Here is a 12,586-nt window from a genome sequence, read left to right on the forward strand (position 1 = left end):
GATTTTGATGGGGATACTGGATCCTAGGAACACTTTTATCTCTGGATCTTCGGCGTCCAATGATACTTCTTTGAGGTCTTTTTCCCGAGCTTCCAGCACGTTCCTAGGATGTTGTTGTAGTTGCTATGCTATAGTTTGCTTGGCTGCTGGCTTCATTGATGATGAATAGTAGTTCTTAACCTCCACTTGGTCACCTACTATCTTTACAACTCCCCAAGGAGTTGGTAGCTTGATGCATTGGTGATAAGTTGAAGCTACGGCCTTCATTCCATGGAGCCAAGGCCTACCTAAAATAACATTACAACAGGAAAGGTTATCTATAACACAAAATTTTTGGTATGAATTTAACCCTTCGATATAAATTGGGAGGTTGATGTCCCCCAATGTGTTTTTAGTTTCACCACTGAAACCGACTAGCATCGATGTTCTTGGGATGATTTCTGAATCCGGGATGTTCATCTTTTTGAGGACATCATGCTGGATAATGTTGACCGAGCTGCCCCCGTCCATCAGGATCCTGCGTACATAATGGTTAGATATAAACAAAGTAATAATCAAACCATCATGATGAGGATCCTGAATGTTCAGCTTGTCTTCCTCATCGAAAAATATTCTCCTGTCTGTTGTTAATGTGGTTGATACTATTGGGTGATCTCCGTTATCCATCTTGATCTCTTTGGCGAATCTTTTTGCTGCGGAGAAAGATGTTCCACATATGTCTGAACCTCCCGAGATAAAATTAACTGCTGGCACATCTGGCTTGTTTTGTTAAGGATCCTGGATCCTTGAATTGAAAAAGACTCTCTGATCAGTCATCCAAGTAGCGGGGATGAGTGGTCTTCTCTCATTGTCCAATTCAAATTCTTCTACGTGACTTTCTTCTATGGCACACGAATCTCTAAACAATTCGTAGTCTCTGGAGATAAAATTGATCACATGGGCATCCGGCGATGGTGGTGTTGCTTTTTGTGGAAGATCTTCGGGATCCTGGATCTTGGATTTCTTCCTTCTCAAGAGTTCTTTAAAGTGACCATTGCTCAGGAGGTATCCAATCTCTTTCCTTAATCCGATGCACTCATCTGTTGCATGGCCAAAATTTTCGTGGAAGGCGCACCACTTAGACTTGTCCTTGAAACCGACAACCTTCTCATTCTTTCGGGGCCACCTTGCTTTTTCTCCAAGATCCTTCATGGCACAAATCAAGCCATGTGTATCTACAGAGAAACAATAGTCGGAGATGCAAGGGCAGTCTTCATCGTCATCTCCTTCTTCAACTGCCCGTACGTTCTAATTGTTGAACTTGGCGTATAGCTTCGAATTGTTGTTCCTATTCCAGGATCCTTTATTCTTCTCAGGAGTTTCTTGTTTCATTTGTCCCCCGAGATGATCCTGGATCTTCTTATCTTCCTCTAACCGGATGATTCTTAATGCCCTGTTTCTGACTTCATCTAATGTCCTGCATGGAGTCATCACTAAATCATCATAAAAGGGGGAGCTCTTTTGAATTCCCATCTTGAATGCTTCAACAGCAGTAGTCATATCAAGGTTTGAGATTTCTAGAGCTTCCTTGCCGAACCTGGTAACGAAATCCCTATGGGATTCATCACTAGGTTGAACAACACGATATAAATCACTTGTTAACCTCTCAAATTTCTGACTACAGGAAAATTGAGTGTGAAACAAATTAACTAAATGAGAGAAAGATGTAACCGAGAAAGGGGGAGACTTAGCAGCCATTTAAGTGCAGCTCTTGTTAGCGTGGCTCCAAATCCTTTACAAAGGCAAGCTTCCTTGAGTCTTTCAGGAACATGATTAATTTCCATCCTTTCCCTATACTGGGCAACATGCTCCTCTGGATCGGTGCTCCCATCATATGTCTTAATGTTGGGAGTTTGGAACCGCTTTGGGATTTCAGCATCACAAATGGGCGGAGCGAATCTGGATAATTTGTGACTTCCCTCCGGTATCCCAGGAATTGGACGTATCACCCCAGGAACACTGGATATCATATCCTTGAGTTTTTGTAACTCCTTGAAGGATGGATGATCCTGGTTGAAGCATTGAGGATCCTTGAGCCTGTTGACCCATGGACCCCGGTTGCAGGATAGAGGATCCTGACTAAAACAGTAAAGATCCCTGCGAAGGCTGAGCCATGGATCCTGGACTGGTGAAATCCAGCATCCTGGGCACCAAGGGAGTGAGATCTTCTGCCGGCCTCTTATTCTTCCTGAGATCTTCTATCTCACGAAGGATCCTTTGGTTGGTCTTGTTCTGCTGCTCCATATATGCTTTAACCTGCGAAAACATAGATGAAACATCACTGTTAGTATTAACCACCGGGGTAGCAGCAGCGGTTTTCGAGCTCTGGAAGACTGATAGTTGCGTCTTGCTTCCAGCAGCAGCAGCAGTTCGTTGTGCTCCCGTGATTGGCGGAGGCATTGGTGGCAAGGTCCTTGATGAGAGAGAATCCGATGATGGCATGGTTGACGACGCAGAGGTTGATTGAGAGGCCATTGCGAGTGTTTAGGGTATGGAAAAATGAAGGTTGATGAGAATAATATGGATTATAGCACCAACTGCCCCACGGTGGGTGCCAAATTGTTTTGGACAAAAATCAGCTAAGGATCAAGTATCCAAATCTGTTATGTGAGGTAAGGTGCCAATTCAATAATAACGAGTATATAAGAGTGATATTGATGAACACGATGATTTGATCACGAGGGAAAAAACCCTTAACCAAGATAGTCTTACCTCGGTCAAAACTTATCAAGGTAATCGTCGATAAAATAGCTCCGGTCAATGATTAATAATATAATCTTTGGTCGAAGTACTTTAGTCAATGATCAACAAGGTAACCTTTGGTCGATGAGTATATGGTTATCTCGGTTTCCAACACAAAAAACCCCCGAACGGTGAAAACTATCACCGTCGAGTTTATTAATGAATAAAAAGTGATTACAAGTGTTTGTGGAGTATATGATCGAGATTACAACGAAAGCTAGTGTCTAGAGAGAGTATTTGCTTCTGATCTAGTGTGTGTGTGTAAGTACATGTGTTTTTCTACTAGATCATAGCTCGTTTAAATAAGAAAACAATAATAACAATATTCCCTAATTACACGGAAGTCTTCCACTAGCCGCTCCATGACTTTGACTACGTGCGTATAGTCGTTCAGTAGCGAAATAAGCGGAAGAATGAGTCGCACAACCGTTGATGATATATAAACTTCAATCTTCTAGATAGTTCGTCCATAATCAGCTATGTTGAATTAGGATCCTAGATCCATGTTCCAGCTATAGGATGTCCCATGAGGATAATTGATACAAGTTCGTCTTGAAGTCGATATACCTGTCTAACACATCATCATACTGAACGCAATTATTAGTAAACAAACAATACCGAGGATCGTCGATCCTTTATATCCTGATGTATATTTCAAGGATAAACTATCCATAAGACAGTCAAGGATAAAGGATCCTCAGTATGAAAATCGTGGCCTAACAATTATATAAATAATTACACAATAATATTATAATAATTAACCTTCTTGATAAACGCGATGTTATCGTTTAAATTTCCCGAATATATAAAAAAATGGGTCGGGTAACGGATAAGAATTTTTAATTAGAAAAACCGAGTTGTTACATCGTGCGGTCAAGAGAAATACATAACGCACTTAAGGAGGATTTGGTCCAATATCTTTGGATGAATCGGTACTTGTCAGGTGAAAATGAAAATCAAAACAAGGGCAACGATAAATATGATGATGACGAAGACGAGGGTGAAGACGATGAAGACGATGAGGGTGAAGACGATGGAGACGAGTAGTTTTTATTTTTATTTTAATGTAATATTTATTTCTTAAAATAATTATTATTTTATTAATTTTAATAAAAAATTAAAAAAAACAAAAAAGTGTAAAGGTCACTGGGCGTCACGTGACGCATAATGCCAGGGGTGGGGCATTATGACTACACCCTCTTTTTGCAAAAAAAAACCATAACTCTGACTGGGCGCCACATGGAGCATAATGCCCAGGGGTGGGGCATTATAACTACACATGGTCTAAGATAATTAAGAAGCTCAAAAAAAGTTGGATCCGAGCCTTAAATAACGCTTGTTTAGCTATTGAGCCCAAGCTCAAGCCTTGTATGGGAAGATCATTTAGGCTCGTGAGCCGAAACTAGCCTTTTGTATTTTCAGGGTTTTTTTTAACTCTTTCGAACTTGTATGCATTAGTTTCACACTGCATTGCCAAGCTCGAGCTAAGCTTTAGCTCGTTTAAGATACTTCACGCAAGCTTGCTCTAGGCTTAGGCTCATTTGGCTTTTCTCAAAATATATAAGGGGGAAGTGACGCTCATGGGGTACCCATCACCTGTCAATCCTGCAGTGTCACCTCATTTATACTCTCAAGTACCAAAAAGTCATAAAATCACTATCAGCATCTATCCACAAGTACCCTAGAACTTAAAAGAAATATTAAACACAAAATAAACATATGTTGATTAAGTAGCAAATGTTGACCACTTGGATTTGAAGCCATGCATACCCACATAGGTGTTGACGTTGTTACCACATGGGTTCAAAGCTTGCCATAGGGTGCCCCTCCCCCTAATCTCTCTATATAATAAATAAGTGAGTTTTACAAAATTCTCTTTTTGTTTTTTTTACCAAATTTCTTTAAATTGCCACATGGCATTTCCTAATTACTTTTTAATTATTTTAACTCTCTATATAATAAACAAGTTGGGTTCATAAAATTCTTCTTTTATTTTTCACCAAATTCTTTAAATTTTTACATGACATTTCCTAATTATTTTAATTCAATTTCAAAACCAAACTTGTGATGCCTATTAAATTTTTATCATCCTAATTCACATGTTCTTTCCTTTGCAATCACCATATACATATTACATTGAAATTCAACAGTATTCAAGGTAACCATCAAACCTTTGTAATCGGATTCACATAATCAATTTTTTCACCTTCACATATTCAATCAGAGTCAATCGATTCACCTACACATATTCAATCGAATTTAATTGATTCATAGGTTCAATCGATCAATCTTCTTAATGTGATTCATTTAACCCGAATCATGTAATCTGATTCACGTAATTGATTTATATGTAATCCGTTGTCTTTCAATTGAAACTCTAATTCTATGATTGTTATATAACACAATATATTTACTTAGAGATATATTAGAAAAAAATTAAAGTATGTCATCAGTTATCGATAAGTATTATTTAAATAAAGACATATTATCTTTAAAAATACACCATAAAATGTCCAAAAAAGCAAGTTAATATAGTACAAGATTCAATGTTTAATAAATTAACGAGTAAATGTCCTCGAATATGCAATATTTGAATTACTTTTATTCTTAATGGAATGTTTTTAGAAGAATTATGGACTTTATTGTTTTTAAGGAGATGATTTGTGATTACAAAAAAGAATAACCCCTACCAAATATCTTATCAGTCTACACATCATAATGCAACTATATATCACCCTTATTATAACAGTTAATTATAAGTAATTTTAAATGACCGGCTTGGGTTCGGTTCATGTTTAGTTTAAAATAAATTTGGTCAATGTATTTTATAAGTAAAAATGAGTTTGGCTCAAACGAGGAACAATTACTTACATTTTTTGCGTCTAATATTATTTTTATATTTAACTGTAAATTTATTTTTATGTGAATTCCTTGTCAAATAAAACAAAAGGGAAAAAAGAAAACAAAAACAATCACTTTATAAGTAATATGTTTTTTCTTTTTGGTTTTGAACTTTTAATATGCTAGCATGTTTATAATTTTTTTTAAAACATTCTCATATTAACACTTTCTTCACTACCAAGAATTTCATATGTAGACATTATGATTTCTTATGTTACAAAAACTATTTACAGATTTAATAATTATCAGCTATCTTAAAGAAATTGGTTTAAAAAGGGTAAAAAAACGACTTTTGTGGCCATTCTGGATCTGCATTTTCTTTAACCAAAATTGTGAGCCACAAATTACCACCAACATATTGTAAATGAAATTCGCATCTGAAAGATAATTATAGAATTTTTTATTTATTATTTTTGTAACATAAAATTTGCAAACTAAAGGCTATACATGTGTAAGGTGAACATATCAAATATTTAGTTTTGAGTTAAGATTTTGAGTGTGAGTCAAAATTCTTCAGTTTTTGGTCAAAAGGGCAGTTTAGGGATTTGTGAAGTTTGGTTCGTTTGAGTTAAAAGTTGTAGATTTTTGGTCCTATGGTAGTAAGAAGATTTTTTGTCTCAATTTTGCTAATATTTTAAACACTATATTTTTAGCATTATATTTATAGTTTGTTTATTTTCAAGAATTTAGATTTTTTGACTAACCCGTGTGCCACACGAGTTCTAACCTAGTAATAATTATAAAATTGTATAAATTAATTAATAAATTTCGTACCATTATAGATTGGTCTAGTTATTTTGAACTAAAGAATTGTAAAAGCCTAAACCCAACAATTTGCGTGAGAAGTTTATGAATTTACATTAATCATAAATTTAATAATTTTTAAACCATCCACCCAAAAAAGTTAAACCTGATTTCCAGGCGTAATTGATCAGATTCACTAAAATGCAGTTAAATCCGGACATGAGTAAGAATGTTTCTCCATTCCATTAACAACAACAACAACACAATAAACCAAAAAATTCAATACCAAAAACCACACCTTTATTCAATCTTTCTTTTTCTTTTTTTAGGTTTTACTTTCCAGATTAATCATGGTTTCTACAGCCAAGATAAGATCTATAGATTTTTTCAGGTAAAAGATTTATTATTAACATATGTTATGTTGTCATCATAGATTGTTGATCATATTGCATGCTTCACATATTCTGGATCTTTCAAAGAATTTATGTTTTTTTAATTTGATGCAGGAAAACCCCAAGAGATTTGACAGAGGCATCATTATCAGGTGCCGGGATTTCGATTATAGCCGCCATTTTCATTATCTTTCTGTTTGGAATGGTAAGAAACCTTCGTTGGTTCAACTTTTAAATATATCATGCATGGATTTATATATATATATATATATTTGTGTATGCGTCGCGTGCGATTCTGATCAATTATGGGCGCAGTACGTACACAAATCAATTAAATTACATCTTTATATTGCAGGAGTTACATAGTTATCTGACTATTAGCACCTCCACCGCTATCATAATTGACAAAAGCTCTATTGAAGACACCGTACGCATAGACTTAAACATCAGGTATGGTTTATGACATTTGTGACATTCTTAACTATTTATAAGTTAATTAAGTACATAGGAAATAAGCATGATTATTGTGAAGGTAAAATAGATTCACTATTCAGATTACTATAATACAGAGGAGGTACACTTAACGCTTATATATAAATAGAGAACCAAGAACCGTGGCAGGCTTACGCTAATACATATCCTAACAATTACAATCAACATCATTGACTTTACTTTTGTTTCTGACATGTGTTAAATTATTGTATGCAGTTTCCCGGTCTTATCATGTGAGTTTGCATCAGTGGATGTGAGCGATGTCTTAGGCACCGTGAGTTCACATCATCTAATTAACTTGCAAGCTGCTAGTTAAGTATAGTTTCACATGCGAAACAATACTTGACTATGGTTTAAATAATGTCCTTTGGTCTTAGATATGCACAAGGCCTGAAATTGTTTTTCTTATATTTGCAGAACAGGCTAAACATAACAAAAACCATTCACAAATATTCAATCAACCGACACTTAGAAGGTAGTGGCACCCAAGAGTTTGATGTTGTGCCAAATACATATGGCATCAAGCATGATGAGATGGTTGAGGAGACATATGGTGAAGGATCTCTTGTACTAAATTCACATAATTTTGATAAACTCGTTCATGAGTAAGTAAATTAATAGTCATCATCAAATGAGCACTTGTATTTTAGCTCATTATGCTTCGGACAATTGCAGGCATCCGATTGTGGTTGTAAACTTTTTTGCTCCTTGGTGTCACTGGAGTAGGCTTCTGGTATGTTTATTAACAAAAAATATTTTTTTGTTTTTGCTCGTTGTTTTTAGTTATGTAAATGGTTTATATTTAACTTTTTACTGTATCTTAGAGACCCGCGTGGGAGAAAGCGGCCAAAGTTATGAGACAAAGATATAATCCGGAGCATGATGGCCGTATAATTGTTGGATGTGTTGATTGTACTCAAGAACCTGACTTGTGTCAAAAGTGATTATCTAGTTTTTAATCTTACTTGTTTATAGTTCATTTAATTTTATTGTTTACTTAACTTCTACTGGTTTCAGGCATCATATACAAGGTTACCCATCAATTCGCATCTACCGTAAGGGCGCCGATGATGTTCGGTAAATTATCATTCTTGCTATGCACGGCTAGTGCAGTTCACGAGCCGACCCAAGCCAGGGCCCACCTCAGGCTTGGCTCGAATTTAAACCGAGCTGGCTCGGCTCAGATTTGAAACGCTGCTGAAAATTTGAGCTAGAGCTCCGCTCAGTAGATAACCGAGCTGGTCCACCTTGGTGTTTTTTTTTGTTTTAAAGTCGGCTCAGATTTGAAACGCTGCTGAAAATTTGAGCTAGAGCTCCGCTCAGTAGATAACCGAGCTGGTCCACCTTGGTGTTTTTTTTTTGTTTTAAAGTTTCCTAAACACCTTTTAACCTTAGTTACCATTCAATAGTTTGCTAAAAACATATGCAAAATAATCTAACAAGTCCAAAATCATGTTCAACGAGGCAGTTAACGAGCGAGCCAAACCAAGTCAGGTTAACGAGCAAGCTACCCTTGGCTCGGGCTAGGGCTAAAAGCATGAAAGAATGGATGATCGTCATTTCATGAGGGGTTTCTTTAACATTATGTGTGTGTGTGTGTATCATTTCAAGAGTGGTTCATTACAGAAGACTAAATGATTGAGAGAACAAAAAGAACAACCCTAAATCATTTAAGTTTTTCTAAATGTGGTTCTTATCTTTTAAAACTTTCACTTCTTACATACAAATGCATATGCTATGTAGATATAAGAAACCTGCTAACTAAATTGTTTATAAGGCGTTTTTTTTCCATTTTTAAACGTTTACCTAGATACACATATGTGTTGGCTCTGTGTCGAAATATGTCTATACATGATTTATATGTGTGTAGGTTCTATTAATACAAGTTTCGTTTATATAATTTTTAGAATGTTCTAAGACGAAGAAACCTTGCATTTTAAACATTTTCTTGTATTTTAAATATTTTAAAATTGAAAACATGAATGGCTTATTTGATCTTTCTGTTCTCACAATTAAATGTCTTTTGCGTAGCCACCCTTGGCTCACACCCGAACTATTTACAAACCGAGCCAACTCGACTCTTTTTCAAGCTGAGCGAGCTCTGAGCCATGGGCCTTTTGTAATTCATTCATCTTGGATCAATGCTTCTCAAATTATATTTCAGTCATCTTGTTCTTCTAGCTAGTTTAGTCAAGAGATCGTTTAGTTTTAATTTTTTTCTCCCATGAATTGTTTTGCGTCACATAATTTTTTGCTGCATCAGGAATAATAATCTCGGTATGAACGTGCATGAAACATATTATGGCGATAGAGATACTGACAGCTTGGTTATGGTATGAAAACCAAAATTTGTCCCAATTGTGTTTAGTGAAATATACTATTTAATTCTTTATTTGAAAATTTATTTCAGAAACTGGATAGTTTGGTATCATCTATTGGAATTAACTATGCTATAGTTAAACATGTACCTCAAGAAGGTTGCCGAATCGAAGGATTTGTATGGGTCAAAAAGGTAATTAACTGAATATAGCATGAACATAATAAAATCATATATTGTAAACTTAATCTTGTGGCATATACACAGGTTCCAGGAAATCTGGTTATTACAGCAAGTTCACGGTCACACTCGTTTGATGCTTCACGAATGAACATGTCACATGTTATTTCCACCTTTTCTTTTGGTTCAGCAATTACTCCAATGATGATGAGTGATATGAAGCGGTTAGGACCGTACCTTGGTGTGGGCCATAACAGGTTAAATGGTCAATCTTACATGACCTACCCAAGAGGAGATCCTGCAAATGTTACAGTAAGATCTTGAATACATACTATATATGGGCAAAGGTTGAAATACAAAGAGGGCTTAACTTTAGAAGGGTACGGAGGATTCTGGGGCGTTGATTTTGTAAATAAACGGTCGAGTTGAAAGGGGTGTCACGTCAACAGTATAGCCTATCATTGTTAACTTTTTTCAAGTTTTTTTTCAAATTTTAAACATTGTTAACTTTTTAAAATGACACTTTATCTTTTTTTATAAAATTTCTTGGCAAATTGAGCAGTTTATTCTCTTTTAATATGAGTATTGTCTTGCTATACATTTTTTTAAATCACCTTTAAGAAAGAAAAAAAAAGAGCATTGCTATGTTGTGTGTATCACATGCGTGATTATGTATATGTAATTATAAAAATCAGTTGTGTAATATCATATAAGTTGCGTAATTTTGGTGTGGACCAACTTACCCCTTGCCCCAAGGACACTTGTTTCCTACGAGTGGCTTCGTACACTTTGTAAATTAAGAGCTCTTTGTATAATAACCTGTCCTATATGTATCTTTGTCTATATTTTTCGTTTACAAAAAATTATGAATCAAATGCATGTATACTGCAGATAGAGCATTATCTTCAAGTCGTGAAAACGGAGGTGGCAGGGGTGTCACAGAAGTGGATTGAAAACTACGAGTACACAGTGCATACTAGTTTGATACATGCTCCTTCTATTCCTGCTGCAAAGTTTCATCTTGAGTTTTCACCTATGCAGGTTTATAAATTAATTAAATTTGTTTTTACCATTTATTATTAGATGAGTATAGTTGGTTTTATTTTAATCTTTGGTTTGTTATCAGGTTTTGATAACTGAAAACTCAAAGCCTTTTTCTCATTTCATTACCAACCTTTGTGCCATCATTGGTGGTGTATTCACGGTATGTCTTTGAGTCAACATTTGTCAAACTTAGGGTAGGGTTTGTAAACGAGCCGAGCTGGGGTGGACTCAGGCTTGGCTCGTTATCTTAAAGAGCTGAAATGTTGAGCTCAGGCTCGTTTACACATATATATAAAATGTTGAGCTCAGGTTCGTCAAAAGCTCGAGCCAGCTCTTGGCTCGTTTACACATATATTGATATATATAAAATCAAAAAGTAATGTTTGTAACATACACATAATGCAAAAATCTATAAGTTACAGAATTCATAATTTATATATATTAAAATTTGGGTTATAATTTATATATATTAATATTTGAGTTTTACTTCTAAACGAGCCAAACGAGAATTCTAAAAATTTTAATAACTAAAAATATTTTAAGAACCGCATAACACATTTATAATTGGTGCTTTGAATATAGTACATAAGACGATTACTGCCACACTTTCTCCCACTACTTTGATTATCTTTAGTACACCATCTACAAGTGCATCATGCGATTAACATATATTTTTTGTTTTGAAAAGAATTTATCCCTATATGTATATATAGAGAGATATAGTATGCCATTTTACATATTGTCTTGTCTGTTTGTTTGTTTTTTTTACTTTTGTACCGCTTTCAGGTTGCTGGAATATTGGATTCAATTCTTTACAATACGTGTAAACTCGCGAAAAAAATCGATCTTGGGAAAAATTATTAGCTTAAACCTTGTCGCCTGCGAGCTTGATGAATTAAAAATCTCATTTTTCTAGACATTTTTACCATAGAAACCTACCTAGTATCAGGTCAAGGACTTTACTAGTTAGCCATTAGGCCTGACCTAGATCATGCAACAAAATGGTTACACTCACCACTTAGAATGACAGTTATGACAGTTTTGACATTTTTTCATTCATTCATTTTATATATGTTCAATGCACTAAACTTTTGACCTTTTCTTCTTGGACGGTAAATATACTTATCTTCTTGAATTGCTTCACTTACAAACATTGTTAACATACGTATATGATATGCAATGTGACAACCCCAAATATAGGGCTAATTTTTTTAATATAGATACCGAACATAGTGTTGGTCGAACCGAACCGTATGTCGATAGGCTTGGCCAAATAAAAACAAAACGAACAAGCACTAGTTTAAGCGAAACGAACCCGAGCCCGATAACTCGAAAGTTTTAAGAAACATTTCAAGAATTATTTAATCATACCGGTTATCCAAAACATATAACTCAAACACCAAACGACATTCTATGTTATGTCCGGTGACTGAATAAAATGAAACAAAACCCGATAAACGAGAATCGTGATTTGTAATACAATCACCTACAATATATTACCCATGATTTTTATACAAAGGCTAGCCCCATTGTTAATTATCTAGAACATTTTATGTATAATAATAATAATAATAATACTAATAATAATAATAATAATAATAATAACAAAAGATATTATATACCAAAAATCAAAACAAATCTCCTGCAGCCCAATTAAATCTGCTAACCATCTCTGCCCCCATTCACGTTCCACCAATTCTCTTCCCCAATCAGAGCCTGTGCATGCCTTCAGTAT

General features: G+C 35.1%; 1 protein-coding gene across 1 annotated transcript; it reads left to right on the plus strand.

Moving 5' to 3' along the window:
- The first annotated feature begins 6,776 nt into the window (after positions 1–6,776).
- On the plus strand, positions 6,777–11,715 carry LOC143615925 (protein disulfide-isomerase 5-3-like). The gene is made up of 14 exons (XM_077088916.1): positions 6,777–6,817; positions 6,933–7,023; positions 7,174–7,268; positions 7,527–7,584; positions 7,728–7,915; positions 7,986–8,043; positions 8,135–8,250; positions 8,328–8,387; positions 9,574–9,643; positions 9,721–9,822; positions 9,895–10,119; positions 10,699–10,848; positions 10,934–11,011; positions 11,638–11,715. The coding sequence occupies exons 1-14, from the start codon at positions 6,777–6,779 to the stop codon at positions 11,713–11,715; spliced, it is 1,410 nt and encodes a 469-aa protein (XP_076945031.1).
- Positions 11,716–12,586: the final 871 nt, after the last annotated feature.

Source organism: Bidens hawaiensis, unplaced genomic scaffold (genome assembly GCF_021521415.1).
Source record: "Bidens hawaiensis isolate Kalapana, Puna unplaced genomic scaffold, B.hawaiensis_p1.1 tig00044834_1, whole genome shotgun sequence".
Lineage (NCBI taxonomy): Eukaryota > Viridiplantae > Streptophyta > Magnoliopsida > Asterales > Asteraceae > Bidens > Bidens hawaiensis.